Source organism: Paroedura picta, chromosome 18 (genome assembly GCF_049243985.1).
Source record: "Paroedura picta isolate Pp20150507F chromosome 18, Ppicta_v3.0, whole genome shotgun sequence".
Lineage (NCBI taxonomy): Eukaryota > Metazoa > Chordata > Lepidosauria > Squamata > Gekkonidae > Paroedura > Paroedura picta.
In genome coordinates this window covers 18,459,068-18,475,907 of record NC_135386.1, presented here as the reverse complement: position 1 = coordinate 18,475,907, position 16,840 = coordinate 18,459,068, and the positions used below count along the sequence as shown (strand labels likewise).

Below are 16,840 nucleotides of genomic sequence, written 5' to 3'. Positions count from 1 at the left end.
ACAGCACAAAACCTGTTCACACAACACACACACACACCCTTACCGAGGCCCTTCTGTGGGGCTGGGGAGCGGAACTCCATGAGATAGGTGAAATATGGCTTCTCTGTGCTGATTTCGTAGTAGCGGATATTCCCGTCTCCCTGGGGGGAACAGCAAGCAGGGACAAGGTGGAGCCCCACAGAGTAACTTAGCAATTCTCACTCAGGGGTTCCTGAGGCCGACGCTATAAACCAGGGGTAGTCAAACTGCGGCCCTCCAGATGTCCATGGACTACAATTCCCAGGAGCCCCTGCCAGCGAATGCTGGCAGGGGCTTCTGGGAATTGTAGTCCATGGACATCTGGAGGGCCGCAGTTTGACTACCCCTGCTATAAGCACTGCTCAAAGGACTCTCCCCGGGCAATCTCGTTTTTCCACATGGCAAATCCTTTGCATGTGAATTTACAGGTGAATTGCCCAGGCAGGAGGAGAGGTGAGCGTCCAAGCTGCACAGACGTTTACACAGGAATGCATCCAACTGGTCCCAAGGACACTCCCTTCCAGGTCTGCCCATTCAAGCTCTTCAGCTCAGGATCCAAATTTCAAATCTACAGTCATAAGACTTCCCTGCTTAGCCTCCCCCGAGGAACTGCTGGATGCTTTTTAAATCACTTGTATGGAATTTGCTGGTTTGTTTCCAACTCACAGAGTAAATCTGGAGTAGCTGAGGAGAGGGCCAAATGCCCCATGGACCAGGCAGGCCAGACCCCGGGAGAGAAGGCAGTTACCCTGAACGGTCCCCTTCACCCCTGTGCCCACCTGAGTACCCACCTTGCCCGCTAAGTACAACATGTGCGTGTCGGCATCGTAGAAGGGGAACAGGAGCCCGGAGAGGCCGTCGATCTCCTCTTCTATTAATGGCATGGATAGATCTTCCTACAAGAAGAGGAGGGCGATATCAGCATCCTTTCATAGGATTGGTTCCCCTTGTTTACCTTGTATCAGGCCTTGTACTCTTGTAGGATTCTGAAGGTATTAATTAGAACAGTGGTCCCCAACCTGCGGGCCGCGGCCCGGTGCCGGGCCGCAAAGGCCATGGCACCGGGCCACGGCTCCCTCTCCCCGCCCCCCCCCCCCCCCCAGCAGTAAAAAACTTCCCAGGCCGCAAGCTTGCGGCCCGGGAAGCTACTTACTGCGGGAGGCGGGGAGAGGGAATCAGGGCCGGGCCGCGCCCGTGCGGGCCACGCCCGCTCGGCCCGATCCGCGGGCGCGGCTCGCGGGCGCGGCCCGCGGGCGCGGCGTGGGCGCGGCTCGCGGGCGCGGCTCGGGTGCGGCCCGGGCGCGGCGTGGGCGTGGCTCGCGGGCGCGGCTCGGGTGCGGCCCGAGCCGCGGGCGCGGCGTGGGCGCGGCCCGTGGGCGCGGCTCGGGTGCGGCCCGACCCGCGGGCGTGGCCCGCGGGGGCGCGGTCCGCGGGGGCGCGGCCCGATGCCCTGCCGGTCCCCAGCCTCGGAAAGGTTGGGGACCACTGAATTAGAAGACGCATCAGGGAGAAAAGTCAGTACTAATAAGGGAATTAATAAGTCATGAGCATTGGGAAAGAACAGTTGGTCAGTCAGGCTGCTAGGACTCTCCCTCCCTCCCGTATCTCTTTACAAAGTCATTTCTCTGTTCTCAATAAAGCTATTTATCCTTTAAGCAGCTGAATCAAACCGGCTCGGCCTCCAACAGGGTCTCCTGACCTGGTCCCAGAGGGCAATCTGCCGGGTGTTCCACCGCGAGACGCCGGTCGTGAGAAGGCGCTTTAGGTTCCCCAGGAAGACGACCCGGTTCACGCGGTGGTTCTTGCAGTTGGCTTCCTGCAAACGCAAAATACGTTCACTGCCGGGGGTGGGCCTGAGTTCCGATCCAATCAAACCGATGCCGACGGTGGGTTCAGGCCCCCAAAATGCTTTGGACTCAGATCGGACTTCATCCAAGACAACATCCGATTCATTCCCCTCCGTTTTCTCATGTTGACTTTTTATTTTATTAGAGATTCTTATACAGATTAAAAAGGGGAAACAGGGCAGGGGGGGGACAAACAAGAGACTGGCGTCGTAGCCCATCCACCCATCAACTTGTGAATTTTTTCTTTCAAGCTTGGAACTCGGTGTAAATCTCATCCCCTCCCGCCACATTGGCCAGCGCTCCCTTGGCTCGGACCAAAGCAGTGCAATTACTTGGAGGACTTTGCCCGACCGAGGCTCTATCACCCGCAGCTTCTTGTCTTTGCAGGAGGTGGCGAGCAAGCTCCCGTCCGTGTTGAAGGACAAGCAGAGGATGACATCCGAGTGGCAGTCGATCATCTTCACAGGCTCGCCGATGTCCAGGTTCCAGATGAGAACCTGAGGGCAGAAGAAGGCAAGAGAAGCCCCCTGGATCAGCCCAGTGAAGGTCCATCTAGTCCAGCCTCCTGTCTCACACAGGGGCCAGCCAGTTCCTCTGGACAGCCAGTAACAGAGCAGAGAGGCCAAGGTCTTCAGAAGAACATCAGGAGAGCCTTACTGGATCAGACCAGTGGTCCATCTAGTCCAGCCTCCTGTCTCACACAGGGGCCAGCCTGTTCCTCTGGACAGCCAGTAACAGAGCAGAGAGGCCAAGGACTTCAGAAGAACATCAGGAGAGCCCTGCTGGATCAGACCAGGGGTCCATCTAGTCCAGCATCCTGCCTCACACAGGGACCAACCAGTTCCTCTGGACAGCCAGTAACAGAGCAGAGAGGCTAAGGTCTTCAGAAGAACATCAGAAGAACCTTACTGGATCAGACCAGTGGTCCACCTAGTCCAGCCTCCCATCCCACACAGGGACCAATCAGTTTTTCTGCAGGGCCAGCCACAGGGCAGAGAGGCCTTCCCATGGTAAGAACATCAGAAGAGCCCTGCTGGGTCAGACCAATTGGTCCATCTAGTCCAGCATCCTGTCTCACACAGGGGCCAACTACCTCCTCTGCAGGGCCAACAACAGGGCAGAGGCCAAGGTCTTCAGAAGAACATCAGAAGAACCTTACTGGATCAGACCAGTGGTCCATCTAGTCCAGCATAATCTAGGAGGCGCATAAATCCTTTTAAACCTACACTGATCCAGCCCTCCGGGAGCCTCTGCCCCCCTCACCTTGTAGTCGTAACCTGCGCTGAAGAGGATGTTATTGGTGGTCGGGTGCCATTCGATGAGGCCGACACGCCGGCTGTGGCCGTACAGCTCCAGGACGGCCTCCGTCATGTTGCGCTTCAGCCCGCCGTCCGCGATTTCCCATATCCGGACCTCGAAGGGAAGGAGAGACAGAGGCGGTTTGGAAACAGGCCCAGAGGCACCCGTGCTCATCAGCACCCTGACCCAGCAAAGGAAGAAGCCCAAACGCAGCCTGCCCAAGACACAAGACTCAGCTGTGGCCCCCAAATTTTGGAGGCCCACGAAGGTGAGATCGATGCTGTCCTTTGACCCTCCAGACCCATTTGAAGACATTTCAATTTTCGAGGGCCTGGCCACTGAACCACGGGATCGAGCCTCTGGTTCCGGTGCTCTTACCGATAAATATTTTAAAGGACTGATATCAAGATGGGAGGCCGTGAGAGTCTGTCCGTAGCAGCCGCAAAGAGCCAGAGTCCAGCAGCCCCTTCCAGACGCACCAAATTTGTGGCAGGAGGGAAGCGCAGAGTCCGCAGTCTAGAGATCAGGGAATGTCACAGGCAATACTCCCCAATAGTATCATATCCCTTTGGAGAACCTCTGGGCTCTGATGGGACAAGCTGTGTGGCCGGAGCCTTGGGCTAAAGGCTCCTCTGGGCAGCGCCAGGTCAGCTCAGAGGCCCCCCCAGCATCCCTGTGCCCCCCCCCCACACACACACACACAGCCCTGCTCCCAGCAGGAAGGAGGAGACCAGGCACCCGGCAGCTGCAGCCAGCACAGATCTGCAGCAGAGGCTATAAAAAGAACCTGGAGGATGCGAGGACTCGATGACATCATTGCAGCGGGAAGGGGAGGCGGAGGGGGGGCTGCGCCTTGGCGTGCGGGCCCAGGGACGAGGTGGTATGGCAGGCCATCTTCCGCAGCCAGCATCCTCAGTTTGGCAGAAGTTCCTTTCGGGAGGTTGTCGGCACGGGATGCAAGAGAAGCAGGAAGGCGGACTGAGGACATGCCGCTCCTGGTCCCCAAATGGAACCTCCCCATTCTGAGGCAGTATACCTGGGAGAGGGGATCACGTCCTGTCCTGCCTGGGAGTGCTCAGGACTGCGGGAAGCAGAAGGCCTGCCTGGATGGACCACTGGCCCTACCCAAGAGAATCCATGTAGATTTGGGTGGGGGGACTATACCACCTGTTATTTCAGCAGCGTTTGGGGGAGAGACACTGGAGCCCAGCTTGGGCACCGTCCCTGGGCTTGCTGTGCAGCTCCTGCAGCTGCTCCAGGCCTCCCCCTTCCCTTCCTCCCAGTTCACACATCTGTCCTGTCTACAGAGGCTCTCTTGGGCGTCTTTCCCCTCTCCGCCTGCCTGGCCCTTTTACTGGAGGAGCCTCCGGGGATTGGGTCAGGAACCAAGCAGACTTTCCCAGAGGAGACAGGAAAACCGAGACATTCTTTAAGCAAGAGCTCAGCATTTATTGTGTCCAAGAGCGTAAATCTGGAAGCATCGTGATAGAAAATCCACACTCCATCTTTCTCCCCTCCGCCAGGTGGCCCCAGAGAGACCCCTCTCTCCTTTCTATAACCTTCAAAGAGCTGAGAGCCTTGCACAGATTTTCAGAGAGGGAGGGAGGGAGAGGATGCCGTGCCACAAAGGGGGGGGGGAACAGGCAAAAGACCGCCTGGGAGAGAACTGGGGGCTGCTCTGGCCAGACTGATCGTCCCTGCCTGCTAGGAGCAGCCCCTGCTGCCAAGCCCCACCTGCTCTCTGCTGCAGATATGCGACCTTCTGAAGGTCAAGAGAGATTTGCAGCTGCAGTGGCAGAACCGCAGGAAGGAAGGAGGGGGGGGGCGGGCAGGTAGGCGGCAGCAAGGCGAGGGGAGGGGGAGGGCCTGGAAATTCCTTGAGATTCGGGGAAGAAGTGATGGAGGGTTAAATGTTTTTGTGTAGTGCCGAAATGCTCCTAGAGGAGGTGGCCAGTGAGGACCAAGAGGGAAGGCGTTCTGTCGTGAAGGGGGCCACCCCCAGCAGGCCCCTTTTCCTCTCATCATCCCCCTCCCCCCCTCACAAAGCCAGACTGCTGCAGGCAGGATGAGATGAGCAGCCCCGTCCACACCTAATAATTATCACGTCCCCATCCCATCCCAGGCACCTCTTGAGCACATGCAGGTAAGACAAGGTTGGCAGCTGCCTGAAATACTTCTGCTTGCCCTTGAGGCTCTTGGGGGGGAAATACGTTTGATTTCTTTTGCCTTTCCTGCCTCTCCGTGCCCAGCACTTTAAGCCGTCTTTCTCTTGGGGAGGGAGGCTGTGGGCAAAGCCAGCACCCCAAATCTTCCTGTCCCTTTTCTTCATCCAGCCGTCCTCAAAGAAGGCTCCAGGGATCTCCAGGAAGGGGTGAGCCAAACAGCTCCTCCATGATGCCTGGAGATGTCTCCGCACGAGCAGAGAAGAATTCCCTCCATTCCCAGCAGACATACCCCCCCCCCCACCCTGCACCCGCACGAACACCGAGCTTTGAATTTAGGAGCCCCCGTGGTCCTCTAGCTCCCAGTCCTGGCACAGCAGGGCTTTCACGTCAAACGGAACCAATCTGATCCGCATCTTACCATTTCTTAAGCAATCCTAGAGTGGGAAGGGGCCAAAGAGGCCATATAACCCAACCCCCTGCTCAAGGCAGGATCAGCCTCAAGCGTCCAGAAGAAGTCTCTGTCCAGCTGCTGCTTGAAGACCACCAATGAGGGGGAGCTCCCCTCTTCCTTAAGCAGCCCATCCCACTGCTGAACTCCTATGACTCTGAAAAATGTTTTCCTGATCTCTAGCTGGTACCATTCCACCACAGTTCACACTTCTGCTGCCAACAGGATCCTTTCCCTGCCCTCCTCCCAGTGACCCCCTTTCCCATCCTTCAAGAGAGCCCTCCTGTCCCCTCTCAGAAGAAGAAGAGTAGGTTCTTGTATGCCGCTTTTCCCTACCCGAAGGAGGCTCAAAGCGGCTTCCAATCGCCTTCCCTTTCCTCTCCCCACAACAGACACCCTGTGAGGTGGGTAAGGCTGAGAGAGCCCTGATATCACTGCTCGGTCAGAACAGTTTTATCAGTGCCGTGGCGAGCCCAAGGTCACCCAGCTGGCTGCATGTGGGGGAGCGCAGAATCGAACCTGGCACGCCAGATTAGAAGTCCACACTCCTAACCACTGCACCAAACTGGCTCTAAGCCTCCTCTTCTCCAGGCTGACCAGTCCCAGGCCCGGGATCCTCCTGCTTGCTCTCCTCTGCACCCTCTTAAAACTTGAGATTTCTCTGGGGATTAAACAGTAAGTCAACGGACGAGAGAACTGCTAGAGAGGTTCATGTGAGCAGGAGCCCCCCCAGCCTCCATGTTCCTCCCTGGCGCCACGAGAAAGCTCCTTGCACCAACGGAGGGACTCCCGCGTCTCAGAAGACCCCCCACCCCACCCCCCTCTGGCTTACCGAGGTGTCTTCCGAGCAGGAGGCGATGATGTTCTCCACAAAAGGGTTCCACTTGATATCGAGCACGTTGCCTTGGTGGCCACAGACCTTGGGGTAGTTGGGCTCGATCCGGCCAGTCTGTTGGCGAAACAAAGCGAGAGAGAGAGAGAAAGGGGAGAACTGAAATGACAAATAGCTCCAGGGCTCTGTTCTTTGCCAGGAAGAAAGCTTTGCAAGTCCTTAGTTGAAAAATATTTTCACTGACGATAATTCACGGACGAGTCTAATTGGGAGTAGGAGCTTCCAGCAGAGGGGGGCGTGCCAGCAGAGGGCACCCAAAGATTGAGCAGATCCTCTCAATGGATCCTGTGCGCCGTTTGGATGGCTGATTTTCAGAGCAACATCTGTGATCCTTCCTTCCTTCCTTCCTTTCCTCCCACAAGGACTAATCTTACTCCTGCATCGTTATCAGATCGGGAGAAAGCGGTTCCTCCAGCACTTTTAACGCGCACTCTGAATCGCTTGTCTTTACCCCAAACAATATTTCTTACTTAGCAGAGATTTAGTCTATCCTTCCTGCAAGGAACTCCTCCTCCTCTGTCCCCTCTCCTGTTTCATCCTCACAACAGCCCTGTGAGGGAGGTTAGGCTCAGTGCATGTGACTGGCCTGTGGTCACCCAGCAAGCTTCCATGGTGGGGTGGGGATTCGCACCCAGGACTCCCAGACTTCTCCTCCACTTGCTCCCCCTTAACCCTTAACCCCAGCAGTCAGGCCCTGGTTTAGGGTCTCTAGGATTGTGGTGGGGAACAGTGTTCATCTGAAGTCCGCTTCACGTGAACGGGGCTACCCCGAGGCAGGAGCGGCTTCGAAACATGCACTCTCCAACCCACGCCTTTCTCCTGCCTCCGCCACTAGCTCGGGTCCATTGTCGCTCACAGGGACCTCCCCAATCTCCACTAAGAAGCCTTTAAAAGGAATTTGCTTTATCTGGAATTGGGGGAGGGAGGGAGGGAGGGGGGGAGCCCACATTTTAAAGCAAAATATTCCCCGCCCCTCTATTTATAGACAGCCAGGCCAATTTTCGAGATGGGCTCGGACAAAGCTCCGTTCTTCCTCCAGCAGGGATGCGAACACTCAGCCATTGTGAGCGGCCAGGAAGGGAGTCCAGAAGGAGCCCCCAGGAAGAAGCCCCACCAAGGAAGGTCATGCCCATCATGGCTCCGTGTGAGGAGGAGGGGCTGCTGCTGCCTCCAGCCCAGACCCCGCCCCAGGCGTTGGCCCTAGACCAGTGGTCGTGATCAGCACTGGCGAGCCAGGAGCAGCCCCAGAAATCTCCCCCAGTGAGTATCTTTGGGTGGGAGGGAGGGAGGGAAGGAGAAAGGGGGGGTGCATTTAAGACCAATGGAGCCAGCTGCCTGTCATGTCCTCGTGCCCCAGGGCCGTCTTCAGTCCAAAGTTCCCAACCTTCCCCCAGTTAAATCTGCGCCTGCCAGCCTGGGCCCAGCAACAGTCAGCGCTGGAATGCTGAGCACCCTCAATGCCCCTTTCCCAAAACAAGATTTCCTGTTTATATCCTGCTCTGTCCCCCAGCCCACCCACCCAATACTTCTCTAGGACACGGGTCCCGTGTGGGTTATACAAACATGCACTTACTTATTTCCTTATTTATATTCCAACAGTCACCCCAAAGGGCGCCCAAAGTGTCGTCTACTCTGACAGGCAGCTGTTCTTTAGGGTTGCAAGCAGAGGTCTAACCTGGAGCTGCTGCCGGGAACTGACCCAGGGGCCTTCTGCGTGCATAACAGATGCTCGGCCCCTGTCCCATGGCCCTTCCCTCCCCAGAACCTTTCCTTTCCCACAAACACGTCCTAAACGCTCTCCTCCGTTAGCAGGCGAGATCTCTTTGTCTGTCTCCATAGAGAGAGCCATCTGGACACCTGCCTGGATGCTTGAATATTAGGTAAGTTGCTATGGGAACCGGAGGGCAAAATGGTGCTTGACATGACTTGGCGGAGACCGGGGGAACGCTGGCGAGGAGGGGGCCGGACTGGCCGTTTGGCACGCAGCCCCCTCCTGAAAGGAGCTCAGAACCACAGAGGTGGAAAACTCACATCTGTGTACTGCTCCTGCCAGGGCAGGGCTGGGCCGGCCTCCCTCCCCCCATGCCACCTTCAGCGCTGATTTCCAGAGGCAGCGTCTTCCCTTGAGTCCTCCTCCCAAGCCAGCCCTGTGAGGCAGGCCCCTGTTGTCCCTCTTCTACCCTTGCAGAGCAGAGGCATTTCCCTGGGAAGGGGCCGTGGGGGCCTGAAGGGAGCAGGCATCTCTCACGGTGTGCACAGGCAGGCGGGGGCCCATGTGTCCCTCCCCCAGGGACAAGGCAAGGCGATTATTGGCAGACTGGAAAACTCAGACATCTCCGGCCGGCTTCCCACCCTGGCTGTGATAACTTGTTTGAACTGTGCTCTGTCGCCCAGACCGGGGGATTTGGTGGGTGGCTGGGCACAGCCCCTCCCCACCCCTCTGGCTCTGCTCCACGGAGGGCACAGGAACCCCGTGGCATCTGGAACTGGGGGCGGGAGGGCATCTCCTTCCATGGGGGCTCCGCAATGCGGCTTTACGACAACTTTGCTCTGTGGCTACGGCTGGGGCGAAAACAAGGCAGACGGGAGGTTGTGGGAGGAGGAGGAGGGCCAAGAAGGGCGCCAGACACCAGGAGAGAGACGGACAGACAGGTCCCTGCTTTGCAACTGGCTGCTGTCCAGAGCTGCCTTCCACTGAATCCCACCTCTGGGCCACTGCAGCTGGCATCGCCTACTCAGGCTGACAGCAGCTCTCCGTGGTCTTTCAGGCAGCCTATCGCTCGGTCCTGTGCTGGAGAGGCCGGGGATCGAACCTGGGGCCTTCTATGTGCCAAACGGAGGCTCGACCACCAGCCACGGCCCCTCCCAAGACAGGCGGTCCACAAGACAAGACTGCAGGAAGGAACTCTGGCCAGGGCAGGCTGGGAGAGGGCGGTTGTGCAGTGGGGTGTTGGGGGGAGAGGCCTGGTGTGCGTGGGAGAGGGCAGTTGTGCAGTGGGGTGTTGGGGGGAGAAGAGCACGGAGCTGCCTGCTTTCAGGACACCCTTCGGTCCGGCTCACAGCAAGCCCATTTCCACCTGGCTGCGTGATTCACAGCACAGCCTATACGACGCCAGAGGGCAGATCCCTTGCTCTGCGCACTCCGTACAGAATTGTGTGTTTTTGCTAATCCTTCCAAATCTCTCGGCAGCTCAGACCAAACCAAATCTCTCAGGCGGACTAAGACCAGAGTCTGCTGTATGATTAAAATGTTTCGGGCATCTGGGGGAAAGCTCCAGCGCCAGGAGTCCTTGGGGGAAGGCTCAAGCGCTTTGACCAGAGGAAGCAGGAAGAGGCTGAAATTCTCTGCAGACACATTACTGCTTCCGTCCCCCAAGTGGCTCAACCACCAGGCCAAGGGGGGGGGGGTCGACTTCTCCTAAAGCCCTACAATCACTTTCGTCTCTGTGCAGCAGAGAAAATCAACTCCCCCCCCCCCCCCAACCCGGATTCTGATCCTAAACTATGCCGGGTTGGATAACTACAACTCCCATCAGGCTGTGCAGAAATGCTCACCCACAAACTGCTGCAGGTCCAGATTACCCGCCACGCACTTCTCCAGTGTGTAAGGCTGTGTCATTGCAACGCTTGTTGTGCCACATCATTGTTTTCTTGTTGTGCTTTAATTCTGTAATCTGTTTTTCCGTGCATCGTTTGTATCGCACTGTTTCTGCCACAAGCCTCTGTTGTGGGGTCTCCCTCCAGTCTCAGCAAGAAGGGAGAAGGGTAAAGGGTCAGCAGAACACGGGGTTGAGTAACAGGGCACTTTGAAGACCGACCAAGCTGAATTCTGGGGTAAGTTTCACGAAAGCTTATTACAACAACAACAACAAGCCTTTAATAGCATATTAAAGCCTATTGCCAGATGTCACGGCAGGGGGGCAGAAAGTTTTTGACGCTGCATGCTGGCGTTGGTGGACCAACTGCAACTCTGGAAGGGAACCGGTGCCCCAAAGGTTCCCGATCCCTTGGCAAGGACAGTTGGGGCGCGTCCACAGGCACCCCCTCCTTGCCCAGGCCCTTTCCTGAGAGGCCTGAATATGGGGAGGGAGGAGCTGCTGGGTAAGAAGCCCAGTCCCTGAGAGGGGAAGCGCTTATGCTCCTCCCAAAGGTGCTTCTTGCTCAAATTCATCGAAATGGCCCTTGCATTTCCTTCCTCTAAGCCCAAGATATTGCATGCGTACATTTTTGAAATGGCAAAAGAGCTGTTTGTATTTCCACACCTCTAGTTGCTCCGTCTGCTGGACGAGCACACAGTTGCAAGTGGGGAGTTACGGCAGCCAGGCAGGGGTGGGGGACAAACAGGCTGAACGTGCCCAGGGGTACTCTGAATCCACACTGATCTGATGCTCAAGGACCAGGAGACCTGGGCTCCTCCTTCTTTGCCTGAGCTCAAACCCCTCTCTCATGTTCCCAATTAAGTCTTCTGCTCATTCCCCAGATGTAGCCCCCCCTCCCCCCAGTTGCTTCTTTAATTGAATCGTCTGCCGATGGAAAGCAGCTGATAATCAGCATTTTAATTGTCACGCACAGCTTGCTTCTGATTCATATTCCAAAAAGGAGGCCGGTTGTCTGAGCTGCCTGAGCTGCGGTTTGCAACTCCAGTCCCCGGGCCTTGGAATCTCTTGCCTGGAGTTACGAATTCAGCCATCCAGAATTCCCCCAGCCTCTATCGCAGCATCCGTAGCCCTGGGCTGTTAAGCCCTCGTAGGCAGAACACAGCACCCACCCTGCAAAACCAGAGGAACGGGCAGCTCTCGGCTACCTATAACCCTTTCCGCCTTGGACAGGAGACAAAAGAAAGAGTCCAGGAGCACCAACCCAATTTGTGGCAGGGGAGGAACTTCTGTGACTCCCGAAATCTCCCTGCCCCAAAATGTGCTCATCTTGAGGGTGCTGCTGGACACTCCCTTTTCTCCTAGCACAGACTGTCTGGGTCTCTCTGCCTCGGAAGGTGGCTCTGAAGCTGCCCCATGGCCCTCCATCAACCATGGGGTTTGGCTGACTGACCCCTCTCCATGCTGTCTTTATGAGCTGCTCCCTCTGGGGAAGAACAGCCAGGCCCAGCGAGAGCTGAGAATATTCCCTCCCAGATGTCTTTTTCTTTTGGAGCTGGCTTTCTTTCGTGCGCCGAGTGGGTGGTTTTGGCTCCTGGGGAGAACGGAGGGCGGGGGGGAGAAGCAGGTTTCTGTCACAAGCAGTTCCCGTTTCTGAAGTGCCGGCATATGCCTCTCGGGAATGCCGTGTACTGGAGGTTGGGGGAAAGTCGTTCTAATGAAAGCCGGCAAGGAGATCGTGGCAAAAGAGCAAGAGACTCCAATGTGCTCCTCTCTGCAAGTTTCTGGGTTACTGTAATTTGTTTCTGCTAAATATGGAAACCCATTAATGGGGGAGGGATCCTATTGAGAGCCTCCCGCTGACTGGAAAGAAACCCCAAGAGTCTCCCAGCCTGTCTTCTAACAAGGAAGCCTCCCATCCTACCCAGACCGAGGCACAACAGAACAAAATCAGAGTCCAGTCAGGCACCTTTAAGACCAACAAAGGTTTATTCTGAGGAAGAGTGCTTGCCCTCGAAAGCTCACGCCTTGAAGAAACCTTTGTTGGCCTTAAAGGTGCCTGACTGGACTCTGATTTTGTTTTGTTGTGCTGCTTCAGACCAACATGGCCACCCACTTGAATCTATCCTTCTGGAAGACCCAGGCCACCCCTCCAGGGATGCCTTCCGGTCTAGCATAGGACAGGGCAGGACTGCCAACTGTCACGTGTCACTGCATTCTGATTTCTCTCCTTTCCCATCGTCCTTTTAGACGGGCACGGCTGACAATCCGTTCTTTCAACTTTTCTGGATCACCGACTGCCAGTGAGGGGAATCATTCAATTTTATTAATTTGTTTAAACATTGACATGCCACCTTTGGTCATGCGTGAAGGCGGCTTACAATAACAGAGGAAGTGTGGATTTAGCATAGTTGGACTAGGAACTGCCTGGTATTTTTCAAGTCCTTTCCTTCCTTGTCCTGATTGGCTCAGTTGGAGACTTCCTGCTCCTCTGAGCCCACTTTCTTCCCGCTTGCCTTCAGATGGAAGAAAACAGTCCATTAGACAGTTAGGACTCTCCCCCTCCTCTTTTTCTGTGCTGAGTTGTTTCAATTCCCAATAAAGCTATTTGTTCTTTGAGCATCTGGTGTGCCGCCTTTTTGCATATTTAAGCCCTGCCGACAATATGGAAGGCCCTTCAAATATGAAACATGAATGCAGGGAATTCAGAGCACCAAAGGGGACAGGAAGAAGCCCCCTGACTCAGAAAGAAACTCAGCCTGACTACATGACCACTTCTCCTGCACTTGCAGCTTCCTCTGCCAGGCAGCCCCACCCATCCGACACCCCACCAGACCCAGCCACAGATGCAACAACACCCGACAGACAGCCGTGGCGCATGAATGAACATCACCGATCAATGCTCCCTTGCATGCTCCCAAGTTCTGCTAAACAGCCTGATGGTTAAAATTGCACGAGCCAGAATTTTTTGAGAATTGCACCAGTGTTTTAAGGACTTCCTGAAGTCTCTGTTTACCTGCCCTGCCATTTGCAAGAGAAGAAAGGGAAGGGGGTCCAGAGATTTCCAGAGCTGGGAAGCCGGCAAGCTGGAACGGACCAAGGTCTCTCCCCAGAATCCTCGTCCCGGCAGAGAGCCACTTACTTGTTCCAGTGGGATGACGAGGAAGGAGCCTCCGCCGGCGCTCTCCGTTACTATGGCGATGAATTTGGCGTTGACGGCACAGAAGTGGTTGTCATGGACGTTCTTGGTGATCGGGATCCCGTCGAAGCAGTTCTCCCGGTTGGCCACTTTGCCGTAGACGTTGCGGAACTTGGAGCTGCGAAAGTGCGGCCGCCATGACATCTGCGGAGCGAGCAGACGGGGGAGTTCAGCAACAAGATCCAGCCCAGGGCTGAAGCCTCCAGGCAGAGGAACCCCCAAACCAACAGGAGACCCAGGCCTGGCTAACCCAGCATCTTCCTCCTAGCGGTGGCCACTTGAAGTGGAGGGAAAGCCACGAGAGCCAGGGAAGCGTCACGGTTAAGACCAGGGGTAGTCAAACTGCGGCCCTCCAGATGTCCATGGACTACAATTCCCAGGAGCCCCCTGCCAGCGAATGCTGGCAGGGGGCTCCTGGGAATTGTAGTCCATGGACATCTGGAGGGCCGCAGTTTGACTACCCCTGGTTAAGAAAGTCAGATTAGGATTCGGGAGACTCGGGTTCGAGTCCCCCTCTGTGCCACAGCAGCATTGTGTGGATAAAAAAGGAGAAGGGGACAAGGCTGTAAGGCAGTCTGGGTTCTCGTTGGGATGAGAGGATCGTTAATAAAAAATTAAACTTGGGTCACCCAGGCCTGGTCTTTTGGGAACCAGCATGCTGAAGTGGTTATGAATAGGAAGGGGGTGGGGGAGATACTTTTGGGATTTGTGACAAACCAATTTGACTGAATCTGAATTGCCTGCATCCCTGGTTCAGATTTTGAGATTTGGATTCAGCCAAATTGATTCACTGCCATTATAAACTTCTGGTGCCATGAAAGTCCATGAGAATTTTTGCCTTTTTGTCTATTTCATGGGCTGGGAGGGTGGGAATTTGAGGTAGAGGTGCCAGATTTGCAGCACAGCCTCCCCTCAAAAGGACCCCCAAGTTTCAAAAAGATTGGACCAGGGGGTCCATTTCTATGGGCACCCAAAGAGGGTGCCCCCATCCGGCCTTCATGGTTTCCAATGAGAGATTCTCTGTTCTTGTCCTTTTTCCCCACCAGAGAAAACTATTGATTCAGGGACTTTTCGACTTAGGATAACCCAATTGGCAAGCCCTAGTTATGAGAGGCAGGCTCTAATCCAGAGAATTAGCTTTCATTCCCAGAGGGACCAGTGCCAGATTAGTATCTCAGAGACGTGAGTTTGAATGGCGACTCCCATGTGAACCTCAGCAGCCCACAGCAGGGCTAGTGGTGGAAGGAGGGAGGGGAGGCGGAGGAGAGGGGTCTGGCCTGCCTCCCCCCCCCCCAGTATTTCCTGTAAACAACTCCCATCCCTCATTTCCTGGGAAATGCAAGTCTGCTCCGCTGGGATGAGATAGGCTGGCCAGATCCTGCAGGCGCAGAGGCCATTCACGGGCCTGGGGGTGGGGGTGGGGGGCGTCTTTGCCTGGGTCTCCTTCCCCCCCTGAATGGCTCAGTTAGAAGCCAAGAGGAAGGAGGTTCACCCGAGTGTCATGAGACAGGCTGCAGGCAGAGACTCACACGCAGAAGGAGCCATTTCTGGGGTTTTAGGTGCAAGGGCCAGGGAGACCAAGAGGAAGGGAGGACGCGCTCTCTCCTTCCTGCCAGGCACAAACTCCTTTGGGTGCCCTGCTTGCCTTTCAATTGGGCTGCACAGCTCAGCAACTGGACATAAAATCCCTCGTTATTTTTCAGGCGACGCTCACTCTGTTCCTCGCGTTGGAAAACTTCCCACATAAGTCAGTTTCTTGTCATTTTCCAGTACGCAGACTGGGATGCTGGGTTTTTCTATGGTACTTTGTTCCAGAGACTGCAGTGAGGACAAGGTGGCCAACCTCCAGGTGAGGCCTGGAGCTCTCCTGCAATCACAACCCACCTCCAGGCTACAGATATGAGTTTCCCCTGGAGAAAATGGGTACTTTGGAGGGTGAACTTGGTGGCACAGACCCCTCCCCAAACCCTGCCCCCTCAGGCCACACCCCCAAATGGCCAGGAATATTTTTACCTGGAATTGGCCATCCTAAATGATGCTCATCAAGCCACTAAGAAGTGGCAAAAGTAGGAATTGAACAAGACACAGATCTTTGGCTTTATGGACGACGAGCACCAACAGATCTGCTCCCCATTCATCTCTCCAACCCTCTTTTAATGCCGCCTATGCACATGGCTACTAACATGCGTCCATTGGCAGATGAATCCCACAATCTCATAAATCTCGAAAGGAGAAAAACCCTGTTTTATTCCTGAAACAACATCAATCAAGCTTCCATACAAATGTGTTTGCAGGAGAGATCCTTGGTCCCTTCTACTTTCGCCTCCACGGCTGGGCCTTGGCAGATCCAACCCTAAAAGCAGATTCATTATTCTGCATATGCAGAAAAGTAGTTGTCGATTTCTCCACCACCCTTTTGAAAGGGCTGGCAAGAAAAGAGAATACGCTTGGCTTCTGTTCTTCCATTAACCTAACCTAACCCGAGGCGACAGTGGAAGATTTAGCAAAATTAACAATTTGTAGAGGATGAGCCTGTTCAAAAACATTTCATTATTTATTATTCAAGTGTGTGCTGCCGTTCTAAATTATTTCTGCTCACATAAGGTGAACTGTGTGCCAATGATCCTGAATCATGCTTTCGCTTACTGTTGGGATGTTCTGATTCCAGACCCAGAGTGTACCATGAATTCAAGGGGGTCGCCATGTTGATCTGAACAGAAGAACCAAGTTTGAGCCCAGGCTTTTGGACCTTTAAGTCCAAAACAGCTTTATTCTGGAGTAAGTTTTTGTGTAAAGACAAGCTGATACCCAGAATATAACTCAGTCACCCTTAAAGCTGCCCCTGCTGGACTCCAATGGGGAAACTCAGAGCCCAACAGAAATTGAAGTCCTCCTAAACTTTGTGAAATCAAGTTCCCATCACAAGTTCTTCACGTGCTCAAAGAAGGCTGAAAAATACCCCCAATCCAGCTTAAGGGGACTCCAAGTCCAAGACTCCAGGTGGCAGACGGGACAGGCGTCAACCAGAGGCCTTCCCACCAGGCAGAACTGCAGCCCCGTTCCAGATCTGGCACAAGGACCAAGATCACTGTGGGAGAGAGTCAGGCCGATGGGAAGACGCCCTCGGCTGGCACAGAAGCCAACAATGTAAATCAGTCGCCAGCTGCAGGTCAGCAGAGGCCAGGTGTGAAAAGGATCCCCTGCCTTGGCTCTTCTCGAACTGATTCGCACCCTAGTAAACAAACATTTACACCCGGCTGGAACCCCACAGAGGCCGAAATCCCCAATAATCTCCTTGCTGGCAAATCCCCTGGGGATTCTGGGCTGCCCGCCGGGCCACAGCTACCAGTCTGCTTCCCTTTTTAGAACTCCCTAA

At 55.2% G+C, this 16,840-nt stretch overlaps 1 protein-coding gene across 4 annotated transcripts in view; it reads right to left on the bottom strand.

Annotated features, from left to right (window-relative positions):
• CORO2B (coronin 2B) overlaps nucleotides 1-16,840 on the bottom strand; it is a 33,466-nt gene that overhangs the window by 4,790 nt on the left and 11,836 nt on the right. For 3 of the 4 annotated variants that reach the window (XM_077317303.1, XM_077317304.1, XM_077317305.1), the window contains exons 2-8: nucleotides 13,408-13,608; nucleotides 6,610-6,726; nucleotides 3,129-3,278; nucleotides 2,198-2,362; nucleotides 1,718-1,834; nucleotides 810-914; nucleotides 44-140 (exon numbers count right to left, since the gene is read on the bottom strand). In XM_077317303.1, the coding sequence (XP_077173418.1) occupies nucleotides 44-140; nucleotides 810-914; nucleotides 1,718-1,834; nucleotides 2,198-2,362; nucleotides 3,129-3,278; nucleotides 6,610-6,726; nucleotides 13,408-13,608 (952 nt within the window). Of the gene's footprint in view, nucleotides 1-43; nucleotides 141-809; nucleotides 915-1,717; nucleotides 1,835-2,197; nucleotides 2,363-3,128; nucleotides 3,279-3,542; nucleotides 3,681-3,951; nucleotides 5,597-6,609; nucleotides 6,727-13,407; nucleotides 13,609-16,840 lie in introns of those variants that run through there. The other variant, XM_077317302.1, reaches the window with a different exon arrangement.